We start from the raw sequence: 24982 nt of genomic DNA on the forward strand, positions 1-24982 counted from the left end.
AGTCGCTACAAATATACAATATCATTTACTGTTAGTAAGCAGCAGCAAGGGAAGGGAAGTGGGGAGAGGTAAGGCAAGTGGGGAGAGGTAAGGGAAGGGAAGGGAAGGTTTACGAGCCTGCAGGGTGAGGATGAGTGGCAGAAGCCACCTCGGCAGCTGGGGCTGGGTCTCAGCGCAAAACCGCGCAGCGCGGACACGGCCTCGATGGGGCCACAAGCAGGGCAGGCAGCGCTGGCGCCGAGGAGCCCAGCCCACGCTCGTCTCTCCCGCTGAGCTCGCCCCCTGCCGCCGTGCGCTGCCGCAGCCCGCCCCGCCACGGCCCGAGCCTGCGGCGCTCCTCCCCTCCGCTGCCGCCTCTGGGGCGGCGGCCGCGGCCATCTTGCTGCCGCTGCGGCCACCGCGCTGCACGGTGCGACTGGCGCGGGCGCCTGCGGGGCAGGCAGCAGCAGCGGCAGCAGCGATGAGCGCGGAAGCGGCAGACCGAGAAGCCGCCACTTCCAGCCGGCCCTGCACGCCGCCGCAGACCTCCTGGTTCGAGTTCCTGTTGGAGGAGGCGCTGCTGGAGCAGCACCTGCAGAAGCCCTCTCCCGGTGCGTGCGGCGCGGCCTTGCCTTGTTGGCTGCTCCCTTCCCTCGGCTTTGGGCGCAGCCTTGCGTCGCTGCCGGGCCCCGGCGGAGAAACGCTCGCTCGTTTCTCTGCGAGGTCTTTTCCTTGCTGCCGCGGCCTGCAGCTCGGCCGCTGCCTCCGCTTTCCCGGGGCCTGCACCGGCGCCGCTTCCCGTGTGCCCGCTGTGCCGCGTCCGTCCCTCGCTCCTTCCTGCGCTTCTGGCTCTCCTCCTCGGATAGGCGCCGCAGGGTTTTGCTGCCCTGGCGCTGGTGACCGAGACACCTGCCTCAGCGCTGGTAACGCGGTGACCAGCAAGCTCCCGGCCGGAGGCAGGCTGAGCCTTGAGGCGTGGCGATGCAGGGCGCTCTGCAGCCCTCGCCCTGTTCGCTTCGACCCCGGCGGCTCGGTGGTGCGCAGGTTGTGACGGGGGCGGCAAGCCTTGTGGGTGGGTGGGTGGTTAACGCAGACGATGTAATTGACTCGTGTTGCGTTAGCTTTGCCGTTTAATCTCAGTCGTTAACCTTTCTTCCGTGATGGGGGCGTGAGTGTTGTTCGTGGAAGTGCAACAAGCTGTTCATTTTCGAAACGCGAAGCGGCCTCGGTAACAACATGGATACAACTTGCAGCTGGTTTGGCTCCCTTAACATCATGCTAGCGGCAGGAGCTAGAGTTCGAAAGGTTCGGTGCTGAAATGGCTCAGCTTCGGAGGTGAAATGAGTAGCGACCTAGTGTGTTGGGTTATGAGCGCACCGCCGCCTTCTGAAGTGGCTAAGCAGGGAATCGTCCTTTTCAGGACCTGAATTCTACAAGCAGGTGGAGGGAAGAGGAAAACCTGTGGCAGTGTTGCCTCTACAAAAAGTAACTTTAAGTGTAGTCAGGCTGGGGAGGGACTTCTTAGGATATCGGGTAGTGACAGGACTAGGGGGAATGGAGCAAAGGTGGAGGTGGGGAGATTCAGACTGGACATGAGGAGGAAGTTGTTCAGCAGGAGAGTGGTGAGAGGCTGGAATGGGTTCCCCAGGGAGATGGTTGAGGCCCCATGGCTGGAGGTGTTTGAGGCCAGGCTGGCTGAGGCTGTGTGCAGCCTGCTCTAGGGTAGGGTGTCCCTGCCCATGGCAGGGGGGTTGGAACTGGATGATCCTTGTGGTCCCTTCCAACCCTGACTGATTCTGTGCCTTTGTCTTTAGATCTTACACTGCTATTTCACAATTAAAAGTAGTGCTTAATACTGGCTTTATCTTTGGCAAAGCTCAGTGAGCATAATAGTTACAGCTCCAGTGTTTCAAACTGAAAGTATTCAAGAGGTATTGGAGAGCCTGCATCTTAGTGTGAGGAGGAGATTCAGGGGCACTCTCTTGTTTGGAAAGAAATCAAGCCTAAAAGCATCTTCTCAGTGTCTTCAGAAGTACCAGTAATTGCCTGTAAATAGATGTTAGTATGAAGAGGGAAATTACAAGCAGATGTGTATTTTTACAATGACTAACTTGTGATTTCAGTTGGCAGCATTTATTTGGTGTATATGATGGTACTGAAGCATAATTAGTGCTAAATAGCAAAAATAAAACTGTGGGCAAGTGATTACTGTGGGCAATGGTGCCACAGCCAGTTGGCAGCTGGCACTAGTGGTGTTCCCCAAGGATCAGTGCTGGGCCCAGGCCTATTCAATACCTTTATTGATGATCTGGACAAGGGGATTGAGTCCAGCACCAGTAAGTTTGCAGATGACACCAAGCTAGGAGCAGCTGTTGGAGGGTAGGAGAGCCCTGCAGAGGGCCCTGGATAGGCTGGATAGATGGGCAGAGGCCAATGGGATGAGATTGAACAAGGCCAAGTGCAGGATTCTGCACTTTGGCCACAACAACCCCAAGCAGCACTACAGGCTGGGGACTGAGTGGCTGGAAAGCAGCCAGGCAGAAAGGGACCTGGGGGTGCTGATAGATGGTAGGCTGAAGATGAGGCAGCAGTGTGCCCAGGTGGGCAGGAGAGCCAATGGCATCCTGGCCTGTATCAGGAGCAGCGTGGCCAGTAGGACAAGGGAGGTTATTCTGCCCCTGTGCTCAGCACTGGTCAGGCCACACCTTGAGTACTGTGTCCAGTTCTGGGCCCCTCAATTCAAGAGAGATGTTGAGGTGCTGGAAGGTGTCCAGAGAAGGGCAACAAAGCTGGTGGAGGGCCTGGAACACAAACCCTATGAGGAGAGGCTGAGGGAGCTGGGGGTGTGCAGCCTGCAGAAGAGGAGGCTCAGGGCAGAGCTCATTGCTGTCTACAACTACCTGAAGGGAGGTTGCAGCCAGGTGGGGTTGGTCTCTTCTCCCAGGCAAGCAGCAACAGAACAAGGGGACACAGTCTCAGGTTGTGCCAGGGGAAGCATAGGCTGGATGTTAGGAGGAAGTTGCTGGCAGAGAGTGATTGGCATTGGAATGGGCTGCCCAGGGAGGTGGTGGAGGCACTGTCCCTGGAGGTGTTGAAGCAAAGCCTGGCTGGGGCACTTAGTGCCATGGTCTAGTTGACTGGCTAGGGCTGGGTGCTAGGTTGGACTGGATGATCTTAGAGATCTCTTCCAATCTGGTTGACTCTGATTCTAAGTAGATGTGAGAGTTAAGTAAAGATACATTAATGATTTGATGTGAGTGAGTATAAGCAAGGTGCTGTTAAGGGCTAGGCTCTGCCAAGTGACAGCGTCAGCTGTATAAATGACCAGGGATTAAGACCCATGTTCATAGGTGCTTACAAAGAATTTGAAGCTGTGCTTTCTTGCAGATCCCCCACCAGTACAGTTGATCGTCCAGTTCTTGGAACAGGCTTCAAAACCATCAGTGAATGAACAGAACCAAGTCCAGCCACCACCTGATAACAAAAGAAATCGCATTTTGAAACTCCTTGCTCTTAAAGTTGCTGCTCATCTGAGGTGGGATTTGGATGTATTAGAGAAAAGGTCTGTGCCTCTGCATGCTGAAATTACTGAACTTAAGTGCCTTGAGATTTTTATTTTAACTAATGCTTCTGTTTCTGATGGTAGATTCACAGATTGCATCAGGTTGGAAGGGACCCTCAAAGGTCATCTTGGGTGTAACTACTGAAATAAGTCTGATTTAGCCTGTGAGTTAGAAAACAGGTTTGATAAAGGCAATGTTTCTGGGCAAATCAGTATGTGATGTTTTGATGAGGACCAACCTGAAGTCATATCGACTAATTCATTAACCTCATTAATGTTCTTTACAGTGAGGGTGGTGAGACACTGGCACAGCTTGCCCAGAGGCTGTGACTGCTCCCTCCCTGGAGGTGTTCCAGGCCAGGTTGGATGAGGCCTTGAGCGACCTGTTCTAGTGGGAGATGTCCCTGCCTATGGTGGGGGAGTTGGAACTGGATGAGCTTTGAGGTCGCTTCCAACTTAAACCATTCTATGATTCTGTCTTTATAAATATGTAAATTGCAAGGATCAGGTGGACAGGGCCAGGCTCTGCTCAGTGATGTCCAACAATAGGACAAGGGGCACTGGGTGCAAGCTGGAGCACAGGAGGTTCCAAGGGAACAGAAGGAAAAGCTTTTTCGTTGTGAGGATGACAAAGCCCTGGAGCAGGCTGCCCAGAGGGGTTGTGGAGTCTCCTTCTCTGGAGACATTTGAAACCCATTGGATGTGTTCCTGTGTGACTTGCCCCAGGTGATCCTGCTCTGGCAAGGGATTGGACTGGATGATATGATTCTGTAATTTGGCATCTCTATATAGTAGTTCTTGTTCTGATAGCTTATGATGCCTGAGATTAATTAAGAAACACACTTGTGGTTTTTATCACTCATGGTAGTTAAAGTGGAATAAAATAACAGCTTAAGTTGTGTTTTACACAGTGGAATGATCTTCTTCCCTTACCAATGAAAACAAAATTACTGGGCCTCACATATTTTAAACCAACAAACAACTGTTGTTTACTGCTGGTTTGATATAACACAAGAACGACAATCTGTCAACCTGGAATTCTGGCTTTGGTTGCTAAAAGTGTGGTTTCCTTGACTGGTTTTAGTGCTGTTTGCAAAGAATGCAGATTTTTCCACAAGATCAAAGCTACTTAGGCAGTAGCTGATCACTTAAAATTTCCAATAATGTCTAAATTAGTGATTGTGTTAAGTTATTCTTGGTTTGGGGCGATGCAATCTACCCTGCATGCCTTCTCATTTCACGTGGAAGGTTCAGGCCAAGCTGAACATTCCAGAAGCTAGATTACTGCATGAAGTATCTGATTCACTCTCTTTATTTTTATTTTGATAGCTTGTCTGTTCCTGTATTGAACATGCTACTGAATGAACTTCTGTGTATCAGCAAAGTTCCCCCAGGAACTAAACATGTGGATGTAGACTTGTCCAGCTTGCCCCCAACCACTGCAATGGCAATAATACTCTACAACCGATGGTAAAACTCTTTAAGACAATCATCTTAAAATCATGATAGAACAAAGCAATGTTTTCTTCTGCCTGTGTGCTTGTACCTAGAAGGAAAAAGCATTGAAGAGTAATAAAAAATTTGTGAGCTGTAGGTAGGCTCTAATGGAGGAACTGAGTCTGAAAAGCAATTTTATAGCTGGGTTTGTTCCCCCCCCCAAAAAAAAAAAAGTCAAGGTAGTAGTCTGAGATTTCACCTTTCAAAGGTAATTTTTTTTGCTGTCTTCTAGCTTTTCATAGTCATAAGAGCATTTCTGAAAGGATAGATTTTCTCTTGAGCAGAAGTTGCATTCTTAGGACATAATGTATCTGAAATGGTCAACTGATATTATGAAGAGGGCTGTAGTCTGTTTGTTGCTTTTAAGGCTAATACTGCTCTTTCTTTGAATGTTCTCCTCTCTGTAGGGCCATAAGGACAATTGTTCAAAGCAGTTTCCCTGTAAAGCAAGTGAAACCTGGTCCACCTCAGCTGAATGTGTAAGTTACAGGTCTTACAGTTGGATTTTGTGACCACAAATTTAATCTCCAAATGGATTAAGTCGTTTTAATAACATGGAATTGCTTAAAATGGCTACTTGTAGCATGGAAAACTTGATTTATTTTGAGTATCTTCTTATTTTCCAGTCAGGTAAGGTTGGTAATATATGTACCTATCTGTCACTCCACTCTTTCAACATGTTATAATCTCCATGACTTTGTAGCACATGGAAAAGTCCTGGGAGAAAGGGAGGTGGCAGTTTGCCTGGGCAGAATCCATGTTCCCTAGCTTAGAATCATAGAATCAGCCAGGTTGGAAGAGAACTCCAAGCTCAGCCAGTCCAACCTAGCACCCAGCCCTATCCAGTCAACCAGACCATGGCACTAAGTGCCTCAGCCAGTCTTTTCTTGAACACCTTCAGGGACAGGGACTCCACCACCTCTCTGGGCAGCCCATTCCAATGCCAATCACTCTCTCTGCCAACAACTTCCTCCTAACATCCAGCCTAGACCTCCCCTGGCACAGCTTGAGACTGTGTCCCCTTCTTCTGTTGCTGGATGCCTGGCAGAAGAGACCAACCCCACCTGGCTGCAGCCTCCCTTCAGGTAGTTGTAGACAGCAGTGAGGTCACCTCTGAGCCTCCTCTTCTGCAGGCTGCATACCCCCAGCTCCCTCAGCCTCTCCTCACAGGGCTGTGCTCTGGGCCCCTCACCAGCTTCATTGCCCTTCTCTGGACAGACACATTGTAGTATCTCAACATCTCTCTTGAATTGAAGAGCCCAGAACTGGACACATTTCTTTCATCCTGTTTTAATTTACAGCAGTTTGCTTAATGCCATTGTGTTTTTACAGCAGTTTGCTGCATGATGTATCATAACCTGAGACGTAAGGAAGCCTTTTCATTAAGCAATAGTTCATGATTTGAAGTCAGTACTCATTTTGCATTCCAGAAGTCCTGTGGCTCTAGCTGCAGCCTGGGCTATTTCTTTTTCCAGATGCAACCTGGGGTTGATTTGTTGTTTGGGGTTTCTTTTAGCAGAAGCCTGGGTTGGTTTGTTGTTTGGTTGTGTTTTTTTTCAGCTGCAACCTAGGGTTGACATTTTTAGCTGCAACCTGGGATTGATTTGTTGTTTGTTTTTTTTCAGCTGCAACCTGGGGTTGGTTTGTTGCTTGGGGTTTCTTTTAGCTGCAGCCTGGGGTTGGTTTGTTGCTTGGGGTTTCTTTTAACTGCAACCTGGGGTTGGTTTGTTGCTTGGGGTTTCTTTTAGCTGCAACCTGGGGTTGGTTTGTTGCTTGGGGTTTCTTTTAGCTGCAACCTGGGGTTGCTTTGTTGTTTGGAGTTTCTTTTAGATGCAGCCTGGGTTGGTTTGTTTGGTTGTGTTTTTATTTCAGCTGCAATCTAGGGTTAACATTTTTAGCTGCAACCTGGGATTGATTTGTTGTTTATTTTTTTTCAGCTGCAACCTGGGGTTGCTTTGTTGTTTGGGGTTTCTTTTAGATGCAGCCTGGGTTGGTTTGTTTGGTTGTGTTTTTATTTCAGCTGCAATCTAGGGTTGACATTTTTAGCTGCAACCTGGGATTGATTTGTTGTTTGTTTTTTTTCATCTGCAACCTGGGGTTGGTTTGTTGCTTGGGGTTTCTTTCAGCTGCAGCCTGGGGTTGGTTTGTTGCTTGGGGTTTCTTTTAGCTGCAACCTGGGGTTGGTTTGTTGCTTGGGGTTTCTTTTAGCTGCAACCTGGGGTTGGTTTGTTGCTTGGGGTTTCTTTTAGCTGCAACCTGGGGTTGGTTTGTTGCTTGGGGTTTCTTTTAGCTGCAACCTGGGGTTGGTTTGTTGCTTGGAGTTTCTTTTAGCTGCAGCCTGGGGTTGGTTTGTTGCTTGAGGTTTCTTTTAGCTGCAACCTGGGATTGGTTTGTTGCTTGGGGTTTCCTTCAGCTGCAACCTGGGGTTGGTTTGTTGCTTGGGGTTTCTTTTAGCTGCAACCTGGGGTTGGTTTGTTGCTTGGAGTTTCTTTTAGCTGCAACCTGGAGTTGGTTTGTTGCTTGGGGTTTCTTTTAGCTGCAGCCTCTTCTCTGAGGTAACCACCAATAGAACAAGGGGACACAGTCTCAAGTTGTGCCATGGTAGGTATAGGCTGGATATTAGGAGGAAGTTCTTCACAGAGAGAGTGATTGGCATTGGAATGGGCTGCCCAGGGAGGTGGTGGAGTCACTGTCCCTGGAGGTGTCCAAGAAAAGCCTGGATGAGGCACTTAGTGCCATGGTCTAGTTGATTGGACAGGGCTGGGTGCTAGGTTGGCCTGGATGATCTTGGAGGTCTCTTCCAACCTGGTTGGTTCTGTGATTTCCAGAAAGAAAAGGAATTAGATGGAGAGAGAGGAAAGGGTAAAGCAGGCCCAAATAAGTAATCTCACTTCGATTTGGAAGGTAAAAGAAGAAAAAAAAACAATAAATAAAAGGTGTATGAGGTAGGGAAGTTACAAAGATGTAGGGAAGGGAAAAGAAGATACAAACCATGTAAATATACAACCAGATTTGATGGCAATGGTTTTTGTCTGCTTCGTGGTGATGATGGCCATGTGGTAAGACAAAGAACAGCAGGAAACAGGAACGGTGATTCTGGAAAGGAGGGAGAGAGGGGGAGAACAGGAAGTCCTGCTGAATTATGGATCTTTAGACGGGAAGGGGGAGTGGGCTAAACCACAATCACCTGATAGTGTTCAGACCCACCCCAGGGCAGGGATCAAGACCACCTGGAGTCAGGTTCAAGATCACTCCCCCCAGGAAGGTTAACCCTGTAAAGATTAACAATCTGGTTTACATACAAAAGAGCAATGAAAACTTTGTAGGCAACCAAAATGGAAGTTACAATCTCATCCCAAACTACCTTTCCATTCTATAATTCTCTGCTTCAGATAGAGGTCAGTGGTCCTGAATAATGATGCTTTAAAATGTCATTAAAACTCACTATGAATGAATTGGTTTGGTCTGGAACATGAAGTAAAATAACATCAAGGTTTGCTTTACAACTGAAAGCTTCATCTCCTCTCTCTGTTTCCCAGGATGAGCCAAATGCAGCAAGAAAAGGAGCTAACTGAAAATATTTTGAAAGTGGTGAGTCTTTTTTTGCCCCTCTTTTTGATTGAGTTTACATGTAAACAGAAATGGGCAGGAAATGTTGTTGAATTAGGTCCACTGATACTTGCCACAGTTCCACTGTGTGCCTTTTGCATGCTGGTGGTTTTGTGGGATTGAAACATTCTTTTATCAGCCCACCACTGGAGCCATGTGAATAGAGCAAGCCTCTACAAAATCAGTATGTCATCAGTAGTTAAGCTAAATCGTAGGGCAGCAAAATTCAGCATGTAAAACATTGCTTTAGAAGATTTAGTAGCTTAGTGATTTCTCTGTGTAGCTTTCAATAGAATATTAATTGTGCCTAAGGGCTTTCCTTTGACAGACAAGAGGAGGAACAAGCTCTCTACATCCATAAGTACCCTACCTCACTTCCCTTCTTTTGTTCTGTTGAGATTCATCTAATGAATGTTACATTTTCTATGATCTTTTACTTGTTAATACTGCCTGGAGGAGAGAAGGCTTTGAGGAGACCTTATAGTGTATCTGAAGGGGGTCTGCAGGAAGGCTGGGGAGGGACTATGAGGTCTTGTAATGACAGGGCAAGGAGTAGTGAGTTTAAACTGGCAGAGGGGAGATTCAAACTAGATGTTAGGAGGAAGTTCTTTGGAGTGAAGGTGGTGAAACACTGGCACAGGTTGCCCATGGAGGTTGTGGCTGCTCCCTCCCTGGAGGTGTTCAAGGCCAGGTTGGAAGAGGCCTGAGCAACCTGCTCTAGTAGGAGGTGTCTCTGCCTATGGTGGAGGGTTGGAACTAGATGATCTTTGAGGTCCCTTCCAACCTAAACCATTCTATGTGTCCAGTTCTGGGCCCCTCAATTCAAGATGTTGAGTTGCTGGAAGGTGTCCAGAGAAGGGCAACAAAGCTGGTGAAAGGCCTGGAACACAAACCCTATGAGGAGAGGCTGAGGGAGCTGGGGGTGTGCAGCCTGCAGAAGAGGAGGCTCAGAGGTGACCTCATTGCTGTCTACAACTACCTGAAGGGAGGTTGTAGCCAGGTTGGGGTTGGTCTCTTCCGCCAGGCAACCAGCAGCAGACAAAGGGGACACAGTCTCAAGTTGTGCCAGGGGAGGTCTAGGCTGGATGTTAGGAGGAAGTTCTTCACAGAGAGAGTGATTGGCATTGGAATGGGCTGCCCAGGGAGGTGGTGGAGTCCCTGTCCCTGAAGGTGTTCAAGAAAAGACTGGATGAGGCACTTAGTGCCATGGTCTAGATGATTGAATAGGGCTGGGTGCTAGGTTGGACTGGCTGATCTTGGTGGTCTCTTCCAACCTGCTTGATTCTATGATTCTCTGATAAGTGTGTAGCTGCTTGGCCAATGTGCCAGAATTTTGGGGGAAGTCTTGCTGTTTCTGTAGAAGCTGGGTTTGTTCAGCTGTGAAACAACTTAACATTCACAATATGGCTGTTGGCATAACATAATGCTCCAAAAATAGCCAAGAAGGTGTAGATGAAGCAGAAAAAAATGTTTGGTTTAACTGAAGGGGTTTTATGCTTTTGAGTAGCTGAAGCATAAATCAGCATTTTCTTTATTGTACAAGAGATGATCCAAGGGCTGGAGCACCTCTGTTGTGAGGACAGGTTAATGGAGCTGGGGTTATTCAGCATGGAGGAGAGAAGACTCTGGGAAGAACCTTAGAGCTGCCTTCCAATAGCTGAAGGGAGCCTGCAGGAAGTCTGCAGAAGGACTTTTCCTAAGGTTGTCCAGAGACAGGGCAAGGGGGAATGGTTTGAAGCTGAGGGAGAGTGGAGTTAGACTGGATCTTCATAGAGTCATAGAATACCAGGTTGGAAGTGACCTCAAGCATCATCTATTCCAAACTTAGAAGTTTCATCAGTGTGAGGTTGGTGAGACTCTGGAACAGGTTACCCAGGGAGCTTGTGGCTGCCTCCTACCTGTGGACCATAGGATGTTAGGGGTTGGAAGGGACCCAAAGAGATCATCCAGTCCAACCCCTGTGCCAGAGCAGGACAATCCTATCTAACACAGATCACAGAGGAACACATCCAGACAGGCCTTGAAAGTCTTCAGAGAAGGAGACTCCACAGCCTCTCTGGGCAGCCTGTGCCAGTGCTCTGTGACCCTCACAGTAAAGAAGTTCCTCCTTGTGTTGAGGCAGAACCTCTTTTGCTGCAACTTACACCCACTGCTTCTTGTCCTATCCCAGGGAGCAGTGAGCAGAACCTGTCCCCGCCTCCTGGCAGCCCTCAGATACTTCTAAACGTTTATCAAATCCCCTCTTAGTGTTCTCTTTTCCAGACTAAAATGCCTCAGGTCCCTCAGCCTCTCCTCATCAGCCATGCCCTCCTGTCCCCTATTCATCCTCCTAGCCCTCCACTGGACCCTCTCCAGCAGATCCCTGTCCCTCTTCAACTGGGGAACCCAAAACTGAACACAGTATTCAAGATGAGGTCTCCCCAGGGCAGAGTAGAGGGGCAGGAGAACCTGCCTTGATCTGCTGGACACACTCCTCCTAATACACCCCAGGATCCCATTGGCCTTCTTGGCCACCAGGGCACATTGCTGTGCCATGGATGTTCTCCACCAGACCCCCAGGTCCCTCTCCACAGGGCTGCTCTCCAGCAGTCACCTCCCAGCCTGGACTGGTGCAGTTTGTTATCCCTCCCCAGGTGCAGGACTCTGCACTTGTCCTTGTTGAAGCTCATCTGGTTCCTCTGTGCCCAGCTCTCAGTCTGCCCAGGTCTCTCTGGAAGGCAGCACAGCCTGCAGCTGTCTCAGCCAAGCCTCCCAGCTTGGTGTCATCAGCAGACTTGCTGAGCAGACTCTGTCTGTGCCCTCATCAATGTCACTGATGAAGATGTTGAACAGGACTGGCCCCAGCACTGATCCCTGTGGGACACCACTGGTCACAGCTCTCCAGCTGGACCTAGCACCATTGATCACCACCCTCTGAACTCTGTCTGCAACCAGTTCATAACCCACTTCACTGTCTGCTCTTCCACCCCACACTTCCTCAGCTTGCTCACTAAAATGTCAGTGAAAGGATGTTCAAGACCAGGTTGGATGAGGCCTTGAGTAGCCAAATCTAGTTGAGAGGTGTCCCTGCCTGTGGCAGAGGGGTTGAAGTAAATGATCCCTGAGGTCCTTTCCAAGCTTATCCATTCTATGAAATACAGGACCAGATTCTATCTAGCAATAAAGCAGGTGTAAAAGGGCAACTGATTTTACTGCCTTTCTAGTATACTGTTACATTTCTCTTGTTAATTTAAACCCAAAATAAATGAAGGGGTTAATTTTTCTTCTGTGCTTTTGAACTCTTGCAGTTGAAGGAGCAGGCTGCTGATTCAATCCTGGTCCTAGAAGGGGCACTTAAATTAAACAAAGATCTTTATGTTCACACTATAAGAACTCTGGATTTATTGGCCTTGGAGCCTGGTATGGTGAATGGAGAAACAGAGAGTTCCACAGCTGGGCTGAAAATCACTGCAGAGGAGATGCAGTGCCAGGTAGCTTACATTCTGTACTCAAGTTTTTAACTTTTAACTGTTTCTTTATATTTAAAGTGTTAGGTAATATTGCACTGATTGCTGTTACTATTTCATGTATTCTTTAATGCACTGAGAGATTACTGATTTAGTTCTTATGTTATTAGAACTTCTTTCAGCACCATAAATATTGTCACTTCTCCCCATCTCCAGCTTCTCACTGTTCCCTGTCTCTGCAATAAACCATGGCAAGGTCAGCTTATTGCATTGTTCTTTGTGGGGATCCTTCTGCAGTTTGGTGAAGCCTGTGCAGACTTAGCTCACACTGAGGTTGCAGTTAAAGAGGAAACAATTGAAGATGGAACACCTCTGTTCTGAGGATTGGCTGAGGGAGCTGGGGTTAGTCAGCCTGGAGAAGAGAAGACTCCAGGGGGACCTTAGAGCTGCCTTCCAATACCTGAAGGGATCCTACAGGAAGGCTACAGAGGGATGTTTCATGAGGATGTCTAGAGACAAGACTATGGGGAATGGTTTTGGTTTGAAGCTGGGGGAGATGTAGACTGGATCTTTAGAAGAAGTTCTTTAGTCTGAGAGTGATGAGACCCTGGAGGTATTTGTGGCCAGGTTGACTGAGGGCTTCAGCAGTCAAGCCTAGTTCAAAGGCTTCCCTGCCCGCAGCAGGGATGTTGGAGTAGTTGATCTCTGAGGCCCTTTCCAGCCTCAGCCATACTATGAAATACATGGGGAAAGCTATGCAGCATGTCAGTATCTTATATAAACCAAGAATGGTTTAAAGTACAGGTCAATTTTGAGCTCAGATACTCAGTCTTGACTTATAAATAGGCAATAAAATCTGTTTTATCAATGCCATTTGCAGGTTTGCTATGATTTGGGTGCAATCTATTTTCAACAAGGATCTACAAATGCAGCTGTTCATCAGAATGCCAAAGAGAAGTTTTTCAAAACAAAGGAGCTGGTTGCAAAGGTAATGAGTGGCTCATTAATGACATCCTGGGCTGGCTCAGGAGCAGTGTGGCCAGTAGGACAAGGGAGGTTATTCTGCCTCTGTACTCAGCACTGCTCAGGCCACACCTTGAGTGCTGTGTCCAGTTCTGGGCTCATCCATTCAAGAGAGATGTTGAGGTGCTGGAAGGTGTCCAGAGAAGGGCAGCAAAGCTGGTGAGGGGCCTGGAACACAAACCCTGTGAGGAGAGGCTGAGGGAGCTGGGGGTGTGCAGCCTGGAGGAGGCTCAGGGCAGAGCTCATTGCTGTCTACAACTACCTGAAGGGAGGCTGTAGCCAGGTGGGGTTGGTCTCTTCTGCCAGGCAAGCAGCAACAGAACAAGGGGACACAGTCTCAAGCTGTGCCAGGGGAGGTCTAGGCTGGATGTTAGGAGGAAGTTGTTGGCAGAGAGAGTGATTGGCATTGGAATGGGCTGCCCAGGGAGGTGGTGGAGTCGCCATGCCTGGAGGTGTTGAAGCCAAGCCTGGCTGGGACACTTAGTGCCATGGTCTAGATGATTGGACAGGGCTGGGTGCTAGGTTGGACTGGATGATCTTGAAGGTCTCTTCCAACCTGGTTGATTCTACGATCAGCATCTGTGTGCAACTCTGCTAGAAATACCACTCTGAATTATTGCTCCCCTCTTTAGCAATCTAATAACTGTTAATGGCACACATAAGAGTCTTAGTGGGAATTCAACAACAGGTTTTGGGTTTTCACACTGCCTTGTTTTAAGTTCTGTTAATCAGCTGCAAAAACTCTGCTGCTTTGTTCTGTGTTTTGTAGTTAATATTCTATTTCACAAATTGTTTTGATGCAAGAATAACATCTCCTGTGCTAATATGAATTTGGATGAGCTGTGTCCATTGTTTTGATTATGGTGAGGGGTATTTTGAGGAAGGTAACCACCCATCCAGCACTTATGTTTCTTTATCTCTCTTTCTCTTGGTCTTCAGACTGCCAGGGTCTGCCCTTTTGGAAAATACAATATATAAATTTAGAGTCCAGATATGTTGTTTTCAGATGCATTGAGTCTTTTTAGTGAAAAGCTTCAGCATCCTATTTTAGGAAGCAATCAGCATTTTCCTACCAGCAACTCCTCCATCCATAGCCATCCAGAGCTGCATGTTTAGCACCACCTCTCTCTGGTTTTCAGAGCCCCCATCCTTGTTCATTTCAGCCTAAGCAAGAGCAGATGCAGACTCATCCAAAGCTAATGAGGCATGCTAAGGTGACCAAAATGTCATGTGGATTATACTGTAAGGGAAGGAAGGGGAAAATCTCATCCAGAACAAACAAGGAGCAAGTGAGTGAGACTTGGCATAGACCTCAGTGCAGTGCGAGACTTCTCAGGGCATCTCACAGAATGTCAGGGGCTGGAAGGGACCTCGTAAGCTCATCCAGTCCAACCCCCCTGTCAGAGCAGGATCACCTAGACCAGATCACAGGAACACATCCAGGCAGGTCTTGAATATCTCCAGAAAGGGACACTTTATCTGCAGAACTGCTGGACCCAAGGAACCTGTGTTGGAGCCAGCTGTTGGTGTATATTTTCTCTATATCACTTCCCCTCCCACCTCAAGAAAACAAGAACAGGTTAGGAGTTGAAAACCAGGAAGCCCATGGAGGTGGTGCCTAGAAGTGTTCAAGAAACTTATGACTGTGGCTCTGTGGGACATGGTTTAATGGCCATGATGGTGTTGGGTTCATGGTTGGACTCTGATCTTAGATGTCTTCTCCAGCCAAAACGATTCTGTGCTTTCATCTTGATTTTGCTTCAGATTTTTATTTCAATGGACAAAAACTGGGCTGAGCTGCACAGAGGAGATTAGAGAAGTGCCTGCACACACACTTTCTTCTGTTGCTTTGCTGTTAGCTGGGGAAATTGTGACTCTCCATTTGTGGTTCTGATTTAAGCTTGTGTTTCATCACATTTTGCTCACTAAGATTTAACTAACTCTGAACTTTGCAGAATGGTTCATCATCCCTTCACTTTACCATAGATGAAGCAAGGTTAGCTGGGTATTGTCAAGCTTGTGGAATTCTTACCTCATCTGATGATGCATCTCAACAGGCAACTCCTTATAGTCAAATCCACAGCTGTATGAAATCTGGCAACTATCAGGTAGGGTGCTTAAACAGACCCACATATACTTGAGGGAGGGATTTGTCATTCCATGTGGATGATTCCACCTCAGCTGGTAGAGATTTAAGTGCTGCAGTTGATCAATAACAGTGTGGTTTAGAGCACACCCATGTAGGGCTGCAACATCATCTGATTTCTGCTAGCCAATGTGTGGAATTTTCAGGTGGAGTCCAACTCTTTGGGCTTCTGGGAACGTTGCTGGTCAAAGAGGCAAGTTTGGGGTTGATTTTTTGGATTCATGATGGGGAACTCTTACTGTTTGATCTCTTTCTGGTTGTTTAATGCATATTAGTATTACACATGGGTGTAAGCTGCTTCTGATAGTTTGATTCATTTTATCAGACAGAAAATTACTTCATCTCTGTGTTTTTTATTATCCATTGACTGGCCAACTGTTTGTTACAGGACTTGGTGAAGATATTCCTTGAAGATAATGTAACCCTCAGTTTACCTGTTCAGTTCAGGCAGTCAGTGCTGAGAGAACTCTTCCGAAGAGCTCAGCAAGGGTGAGTCACTAAATGATGCACCAGTACAGGCTAAGGAACATCCTGCAGGGAAGAGGTCTTGGAATCCTAGTGGACAGCAAGCTCCTGGAGGTGTTCGGGGAGGGGGACTGTATGGGGCACTTGGTGCCGTGGTCTGGTTGATTGGACAGGGCTGGGTGCTAGGTTGGGCTGGATGATCTTGGAGGTCTCTTCCAACCTGCTTGATTCTATGATTTTATGTTCTGCTGGGACAGCAGAGTTGCCAAGAGGCCCAAGGACATCTTGGGGTGCATCAAAAAAGTGTGGCCAGCAGGGCTAGGTAGGTTCCCCTGTCCCTCTACTCTGTCCTGGTGAGATCACACCTGGAATATTTGGTCGAGCTTTGGGCTCCCCAGTTCAAGAGAGGCAGATCAGCTGGGGAGAGTCCAACAGAGAGCTCTGAGGATGACTGGAGGATTTGAACATCTCTGCTATGAAGACTGAGAGGCCTGTCAGTCAGACTGCACCAGCTGGAATTCCAGTGGTGCTCAGGCTGCAGTGATAATGAAATCTGCTTGTGAAACAGCTGTGGGCAGGGAGGGAATTTTCTTTTAAAGGAAGTGAGGCCCTGGGTAAATTAAATTAGATCCTGAGTGAAATGTGTTTGAGGACAGAGGCATGTGCTACAAACTGGTCTGAGAATCTGGCACCAACTGTGTGCATTGGAGCCATTCTGTGATCTTTGCTTGTGTGTTCTTGCAGGACTGATGCTCTGGATGAAGTTTGTTTCAAAGTCTGTGTGTGCAACACAGTCTGTGATGTATTGCAGGGGCAAATGATGGATATTAGGTTTTGTCAACTGTTCCTGAAACCAAACAAAGAGAAAATAGACTTCCTCCTCGAGGTAAGACATCATCTGGAATTAGAAGGGGAAATGGGATTTAGAGACATCTCCTCCCTCATTTAACTGTATTACTGCTGCAAGTAGTGCTCGAATTTCTGAGGCAAGGTGAAAATAGTTTGTAGAGGTAACTTCTCCAACTCTATTCAGTGTCTGTGCAGTTAGAATCATAGAATCAAAGAATCAGCCAGGTTGGAAGAGACCTGCAAGCTCAGCCAGTCCAGCCTAGCACCCAGCCCTAGCCAGTCAACCAGACCATGGCACGAAATGCCTCATCCAGGCTTGGCTTCAACACCTCCAGGGACGGTGCCTCCACCACCTCCCTGGGCAGCCCATTCCAATGCCAATCACTCTCTCTGCCAACAACTTCCTCCTAACATCCAGCCTAGACCTCCCCTGGCACAGCTTGAGACTGTGTCCCCTTCTTCTGTTGCTGAGAAGAGAACAACACCCACCTGGCTACAGCCTCCCTGCAGGCAGCTGCAGGCAGCAATGAGCTCTGCCCTGAGCCTCCTCTTCTGCAGGCTGCACACCCCCAGCTCCCGCAGCCTCTCCTCACAGGGCTGTGCTCCAGGCCCCTCCCCAGCCTTGCTGCCCTTCTCTGGACACCTTCCAACACCTCAACATCTCTCTTGAATTGAGGGGCCCAGAACTGGACACAGGTCTCACTGAGTGGCCTGACCAGTGAGGAGTACAGGGGCAGAATAACCTCCCTTGTCCTACTGGCCACACTGTTCCTGATCCAGGCCAGGATGCCATTGGCTCTCTTAGTACAACTACTCTGTGATCAGTGTCATGCCTGTTTGTATGGCTCCATTTCCCTCTGTTGGGGAGGAAGCTGGTATTGACTTGTTGCTTCAGCTTGGATTTGAAATTTCTGCTGCTCCTGACATGGTTAAAGTATGTAGAAATATTGTGGAAAGTTTGTTTTCAGGGAACAAAGGAAAAATCACCAAGATGGGGAAAGATCCTAGGAAAAGAGAAGAGCTTTGTTGTAAAGGTTCAGGTGTTGTGGAATGGCCCTGGTTCGGTGTGCTTGAGAGACCTGAGTTGTTACTTTCAGTGAAGCTCTTTAGGAAACTGTTACTGCTCAAATTAAGCTTCCTGTTTCTGTGGTTTTGCTGTTCTTTTTGTATCTTCTTGCGAGACCCCACCTGCAATACTGTGTCCAGTTCCCGTGTCCTCAGCAGAAGGACGCAGAGCTGCTGGAGTGAGACCAGAGGAGGCCACAAAGATGATCCAAGGGCTGGAGCAGCTCTGCTATGAGGATAGGCTGACAGTGTTCAGCCTGGAGAAGACTCTGGGGGACACACCTTAGAACTGCCTTCCAGTACCTCAAGGGTACAGGAAGGCTGCAGAGAGACATCTAAGAGACACTTAAGGGGGTCTAGAGACAGGCCAAGCAGGAATGGTTTGAAGCTGAGGGAGAGCAGGTTTAGACTGGATCTTAGGAAGAAATTCTGTAGTCTGAGGGTGGCGAGGCTCTGAAACAGGCTGCCCAGAGATGGTTGTGGCTGTCTCCTCCCTGGCTGTGTCTAAGGCCAGGTTGAGCATCTGAATCTAGTTGAGAGGTGTCCCTGCCTATGGTGAGGAGGCTGGACTAGATGATCTCTGAGGTCCCTTCCAAACTAAGCCATCTTGTGATTATTTCCTCAATTTGTGCCTTTTCTTGTCTCTTCAAGCAGGTGACAAAACTTGACTGACAGCACTCAGTAGTTCAGAGCACATAAAAACTGTGCCATCAGCTGCTCATACTAGGACTTAAGCATGTTTCTCCCCAAAAAATGCTTGCAAGCTGGCAGTGAAATTCAGCTATCTCATTGCCTTTCAGCTGCTGCTCTGTAAAAACAAATCACAGCTCTAATTCCTGGGGAATCTTAACTGGGTTGAACTTAAGGGATAGTTCATTTTTAAGCTGATGTAGAAGGGCTTTAATATGTACTTAGTGATCTTGTACTGGGGCACTCTGCTGAATGTCAGGAACAGGAAAATCATAGAGCTTGAGAGGAGATCACAGTTGTCTGAAAGAACTTCTGTTGCCTCCCTTGAGAGAGAGAGCTACTGGCTGATACTAATTGGGAGTCAAAACTGGGCCATAGCACTTTTTACAGCTAAATATTTGAGTGAGTTCTGAAGGGCTTCTTAATTATTTTCTGCATTCTTTCCCAGGTTTGCTCAAGATCAATTGACTTGGAAAGTGCTTCTGAAGAATTGAAGAGAAAAATGGCAGCATTTCTCAAGTATGTACCCAGACTAAGATAGCTTCAGTTTGTACTTTGTGAGCCATCTAATGAAGCACAGAAAAATGTTTTGAGTACTTCACAGCTGGAAAATTCAGTGGCTTTGGCCTGCTCACATTAATCTTTTTTCTCTTTGTTTTGTTTTTAGAAACTTGTGTTTGGGTTTGGAAGATCTTCAGCTTGTCTTCATGATTTCATCTCATGAGCTGTTCATAAAGCTGCTGAAAGATGATGAACGGAAGCTGCTCGTTGATCAAATGCGGAAGAGATCTTCTCGAGTCAACCTGTGCACAAAACCTGTGACTTCCTTTTATGATATTCCAGGTGATCTTCACAGCACTGCCATTAACTTGTATGCAGGCAGCCACCTGTTTCCATGCTGTGTGTGAAAAAGTTTAGAGAGAAGGGTCTGGGTTGCAAAGGCCCTCCAAAGGTCATCCAGTTCTAACCCACTCTGCAGTCAGCAGGGATATCCTCAATTAGATCAGGTTGCCCAGAGTCCTGTCAAGCCTCACCCTGAGTATCTCAAGGGATGGGACCCCAAATACCTCCCTGGGCAGCCTGTTCCAGTATTCCACTACCCTTGTGGTGCAGAACTTATTTTTAAGTAAAGAACTTGTTCCTTCCCATTTTTAGTTGGTGAATGTCCTGCTTGTTCAAGATCGCTCTTACTTGCTTGTGTTTTGTTTCTGTCTCAACTGACTGTAATAGATAAGCTCAAATGAATGTATTCTAGCTGACCAAGTTAGAGAGGCTGTGGCAGTTGGTTTGAACCAAGTCTGGCTCTGGCAGCTGTTCCCAGAAAGGAGCACCCTGCCTTTGGACTTACTGTGACTGTGTGCTGAGCTGAACCAGGAGTACCATCTGGGTGAAGTTTTAAACCTACCAAAGCAGCCAGTTAATTTCCCTGTGTATCTGGCTGTGCAGTTGCACAGGTGAAAGCTGACATAAGAGGTGCCAGGTGGTGACTTAAGCTGGGAAGAACTTCCCTTTCCAGCTCTAATGCAGTCTTGCATTGACTAAGCCACTCAGTACTTCCACTATAGCAGTACAGGAGGACTTTGTGGCGCAGATCTCGAACATATTGCTTTACTGTAGAAGGTCTTAAGCTTACTGCTTTACTGTAGCAACAGTAAGGGAATACTTAGAGCTGCTGGTGTGAGAAGAGGGAGCATTGTGAGCAGCAGCCCTTTAGATTAGGGCAGCTAAGAAGTTAGCAAAGCTAGCACAAGGTGTTTGTGGAAGGGCACAGAAGGATGTACAGGGCCCAGGAAAGCATTGCTGTGTCTGCTGTTGTTGTGTTACATTTAAAAGGTTATGTCCTAAAGAAATGTGGGCATTATATTGTGAAGGACTGTGCTGGAGACCTGATTGCTTTTCTTCTTAGCTTCAGCAAGTGTCAATATTGGCCAACTGGAGCACCAGCTCATCCTGTCAGTAGATCCCCGGAGGATTCGGCAGATCCTAATCGAGTTGCATGGTATGACTTCAGAACGCCAATTCTGGACAGTGTCAAACAAGGTAATTTGTTCCACCTGCTGAGGAGAGAGAGTAGTTCAAAAACTGATTTGTGTTCCAGTGAACAGTACAAGTTTTGTCATAGATCCTCAGTGGGACTTCTCCCCACCCCTGCTTAGTGATTGCATAGTAAGAATGGTACATATCTAAACAAAGCGCAGTAACCTTTGCTTGAAGGAATTAGTGGATGTGTCACAAACCTCCCTTGTAAGAAGTCAAATTTCTGAAGCTTTTGCTTTCAGTCTTTTGACTAGTTAGGAGTATTAGTTTAAATTTGTTAGTCTTCTGACCAGGTGGCAAAACCAGCTTGGGTGCCTCTCAGTCTTCTGACCAGTGAGCACAACCAGCTTGGGTGCCTCTCAGTCTTCTGACCAGTGAGCACAACCAGCTTGGGTGCCTCTCAGTCTTCTGACCAGTGAGCACAACCAGCTTGGGTGCCTCTCAGTCTTCTGACCAGTGAGCACAACCAGCTTGGGTGCCTCTCAGTCTTCTGACCAGTGAGCACAACCAGCTTGGGTGCCTCTCAGTCTTCTGACCAGTGAGCACAACCAGCTTGGGTGCCTCTCAGTCTTCTGACCAGAGAGCAAAACCAGCTTGGGTGCCTCTCAGTCTTCTGACCAGTGAGCAAAACCAGCTTGGGTGCCTCTCAGTCTTCTGACCAGTGAGCAAAACCAGCTTGGGTGCCTCTCAGTCTTCTGACCAGTGAGCACAACCAGCTTGGGTGCCTCTCAGTCTTCTGACCAGTGAGCACAACCAGCTTGGGTGCCTCTCAGTCTTCTGACCAGTGAGCACAACCAGCTTGGGTGCCTCTCAGTCTTCTGACCAGTGAGCACAACCAGCTTGGGTGCCTCTCAGTCTTCTGACCAGTGAGCACAACCAGCTTGGGTGCCTCTCAGTCTTCTGACCAGTGAGCAAAACCAGCTTAAATTTCTGTCATTAAAAGCTGGGAGCAGGAAGAGTTTTATTTCCTTTTTTCCTTAATTAAGTAAGGATTTATTGTTTGTTTGTTTCTTGTTTGTTTCCCACCCCCCAAAAAAAATATATTCAGAGTAAGAACATCTACTGTTGTTTACTGTACTTCTATATAAGCAACACATTACCTCTGCTTAGATGTACAACTGAAGGGCTGCCATTTAGATGTCAGCCATTTTCAATGTTTGAGATTTTGTTTGCAGCATGTGAAGCAGTGAATGTGAATTCTAAAACCTGTTCCTGTGCAAATGTCCTGTGTATTTCTCTCCCAGTGGGAAGTACCAAATGTTTACGGCAATGTTATTTTAGGCATCAAAGACAGTCTGACTAGGGATTTGGTCTACATCCTCATGGCCAAGGGATTGCACTGCTGTGCCATCAAGGTGAGCAAGCCATGTGAAGCTACTGGTGAGTTGGTTGGGACAATTGAAATTTAACAGCACTGAAAATGAGGAAAACCTTTTTGGAGAAAATGGGGTGGAAGATACCTCCTGATATCATCCAGTTCAGCCTCCCCTGCCAAGCAGGACCACTTAGGGCAGGTCACACAGGAGCAAGCCCAGATCAGTTTTGAAAGTTTCTAGAGAAGGAGACTCCAGAAGCTCTGTGGGCAGCCTGTTCCTGCACCCTCACAGTAAAGCATCTCCTCATGCTGAGGTGGAATTTGCTGTGGATGAGTTTGTGTCCATTGCCCCTCATCCTGTCCCTGGGTACCACTGAAAAGAGCCTGGCTCCATCCTCCTGACAGCCACCCTGCAGCTAGCTGTAGACATTGATCAGGTCCTCTCTCAGCCTTCTCTTCTCCAGACTGAACAGCCCCAGGGCTCTCAGCCTTTCCTCAGAGAGATGCTGCATTCCCTTAACTATCCTCATAGCTCTCCACTGAAGTCTCTGCAGCAGTTCCTTATCCCTCTTGAACTGAGGAGCCCGGAACTGGACACAGTATTCCAGGTTGGATCTAACAATGACTGAGTAGAGGGGGAAGAGAACCTCCTTCGGCTTGCTGGACACACTCTTTGTGATGCGCCCCAGTGTACCTTTGGCCTCTTTCACCAGCAGGGTACACTGCTGTCCCCTGGAGGACTTATCAACCAGGACTCCAGGGTCCTTAGAAGAGCAGGTCGACCCCTAACTTGCGCTGGGGCATGGTGTCAGTCCTTCCCGGGTACAGGGCTCTACACTTACCCTTGTTGAACTTAGAATCATAGAATCAACCAGGTGGGAAGAGACCTCCAAGGTCATCCAGTCCAACCTATCCCCCAGCTCTATCCAGTCAGCTGGACCATGGCACTAAGTGGCTCATCCAGTCCTTTCTTGAAGACCTCCAGGGCTGGTGCCTCCACCACCTCCCTGGGCAGCCCATTCCAATGCCAATCACTCTCCCTGCCAACAACTTCCTCCTAACATCCAGCCTGTACTTATCTCAATTGAAAATTTGACAGGCAAGGGAGATGGGTCAGGAAGCTGCTTGTGTCATGTAGTGGTTGAACATTTTTGTCTCTCCAAGTTCCATCAGCAGAGCAAGTATGATGGCTTTCCAGTGACTTAGGCCTGGAGTTAATTTCTTTCATCCAAAGTTCTGATTGTAATGTACTAAGTCTTTAACAGAACAAGGGGACAGAGTCTCAAGTTGTGCCAGGGGAGGTCTAGGCTGGATGTTAGGAGGAAGTTGTTGGCAGAGAGAGTGATTGGCATTGGAATGGGCTGCCCAGGGAGGTGGTGGAGTGGCCATGGCTGGAGGTGTTCAAGCAAAGCCTGGCTGAGGCACTTAGTGCCATGGTCTGGTTGACTGGCTAGGGCTGGGTGCTAGGTTGGACTGGCTGAGCTTGGAGGTCTCTTCCAACCTGAGTGATTCTATGACTGTTGCATCTAAACCCAGCAGTGATTTGCCAGTGATGTGAAGTGCTGTTCTTTTGGCTGTTTCACTGGTCTACTCTCCTGTGACTGGTAATACTGTGGCTTGCTAAACTGCAAGGCAAACCAAACTACACCCAGTTCTGCTCTGCTAAGGGTTTCCTTAGACTCCTTGACTTATCTGAAAAATCTGGAACTGTTAAGTCCAAAGGACTGAAAAATACAGATAGTAATTGCAAGATGCCTGAGCGGTTCTGATTGTAACAGATGTGGGGGCTTGCTCAACCAGGGTAGAGCACTCCAGCTCTTAGTCTTTTCATTTAAGAATGCACTGGGAATGATTATTGCACATCCTTTTTGTTGCAGGATTTTGTCCATGCCAAACAGCTTTTTGCTGCTTGCTTAGAGCTCGTGACAGAGTTTTCTCCAAAGCTCAGGCAGGTGATGCTGAATGAAATGCTGCTTTTGGACATTTATACTCATGAAGCTGGTCCTGGTGCTTCTGGAGAGCGTCCTCCTTCTGATCTTATAAGCAGAGTCCGTGGATATTTGGAAATGAGAGTACCTGGTAAGTGCATTCCTCTCCTTCCTGAAACACGGTGGAGTACAAAGCTTCAGAGAAAGGGAAAAAAATAAACAGCTTCGTGTTGGAGATTTACCATTTGCCAGAAAATTAGTGAAGTTTGCCACTGGTTTTAGTGAGGCTTTAGGAAACAGCAGCAGTGTTGTGCCTACATACTGCTAAACACTGACAGTGCCACTTTCAGGGGGAAGTTCTTCCTAGGAAGAGTGATTGGCATTGGAATGGGCTGCCCAGGGAGGTGGTGGAGGCACCATCCCCGGAGGTGTTCAAGCAAAGACTGAATGAGGCACTTAGTGCCATGGTCTGGTTGATTGGCTAGGGCTGGGTGCTAGGTTGGACTGGATGATCTTGGAGGTCTCTTCCAACCTCGTTGATTGTATGATTTTATGATTAAGGGACTTGAAGAGGATAAACTTACCTTCATTGTTACCTATAAAGTTTGCTAGCTGTTAAAGCAGTCTGTGTGGCTTCACATTGAGGGAGTAACATTGTGGTTAGAGGAAGCTGATGTTGCTTCTGACCTTAAGAGCTGAGTGCTTGAACATCAGCTTTTTCTTTAGTAGTTATGGAGCAGAAATGCCTGATTATAGACTCAGAGAATGGTCTGGGTTGGATGGGACCTCTGATGGTCATCTAGTCCAACCCCATCTGCAGTCAGCAGGGACATTCTCCACTAGATCTGGTTGCCCAGAGCCCTGTCAAGCCTCACCTGGAATATCTCCCTGGGCAACCTGTTCCAATGTTCAACCACCCTTATAGTAAAGAACTTGTTCCTAACATCCAATCTAAATCTGCTATTCCCTATTTTAAAGCCATTGCCCTCATCCTGTCCCTGCAGACCTTTGCAAACAGTCTCTCTGCAGCCTTCTTGTAGCCCACATCAGGTCCTGGCAGGCTGCTATTAGGTCTCCCCAGAAGCCTCCTCTTCTCCAGGCTGAACACCCTCAGCTCTTTCAGCCTGTCCTGATAGCAGACCTGGTCCTGCTCTATCAGTTCCATGACCTTCCTGTGTTAAGGGCTCCAGAGCTGGATGCAGTACCCCAGGTGTGGTCCAGCAGAGTAAAGGGACAGAATCACCTCTCTGGATCTGCTGTCCACACATCTTTTGATGCAGCCCAGGTGCCATTTGCCTTCTGGGCTGCAAGCTCACACTGTCTGCTCATGTCCAGCTTCTCATCCACCAGTACCCCACGTCCTTTTCCACA

At 47.8% G+C, this 24982-nt stretch overlaps 1 protein-coding gene across 2 annotated transcripts in view; it reads left to right on the forward strand.

Annotated features, from left to right (window-relative positions):
• The first annotated feature begins 358 nt into the window (after positions 1 to 358).
• The window catches only part of INTS8 (integrator complex subunit 8), a 38716-nt gene continuing 14092 nt past the window's right edge, over positions 359 to 24982 (forward strand). Inside the window, exons 1-15 of one of the 2 annotated variants that reach the window (XM_064154713.1) lie at positions 359 to 590; positions 3367 to 3541; positions 4871 to 5011; positions 5446 to 5517; positions 8578 to 8629; positions 11935 to 12117; positions 12974 to 13081; positions 15072 to 15224; positions 15651 to 15751; positions 16472 to 16613; positions 18780 to 18850; positions 18999 to 19174; positions 20238 to 20371; positions 21613 to 21723; positions 23561 to 23762. In XM_064154713.1, the coding sequence (XP_064010783.1) occupies positions 461 to 590; positions 3367 to 3541; positions 4871 to 5011; positions 5446 to 5517; positions 8578 to 8629; positions 11935 to 12117; positions 12974 to 13081; positions 15072 to 15224; positions 15651 to 15751; positions 16472 to 16613; positions 18780 to 18850; positions 18999 to 19174; positions 20238 to 20371; positions 21613 to 21723; positions 23561 to 23762 (1951 nt within the window). In that variant the 5' untranslated portion in view covers positions 359 to 460. The remainder of the gene's footprint in view (positions 591 to 3366; positions 3542 to 4870; positions 5012 to 5445; positions 5518 to 8577; positions 8630 to 11934; positions 12118 to 12973; positions 13082 to 15071; positions 15225 to 15650; positions 15752 to 16471; positions 16614 to 18779; positions 18851 to 18998; positions 19175 to 20237; positions 20372 to 21612; positions 21724 to 23560; positions 23763 to 24982) is intronic. The other variant, XM_064154714.1, reaches the window with a different exon arrangement.

The sequence above is a fragment of the Pogoniulus pusillus genome, chromosome 14 (genome assembly GCF_015220805.1).
Source record: "Pogoniulus pusillus isolate bPogPus1 chromosome 14, bPogPus1.pri, whole genome shotgun sequence".
NCBI lineage: Eukaryota > Metazoa > Chordata > Aves > Piciformes > Lybiidae > Pogoniulus > Pogoniulus pusillus.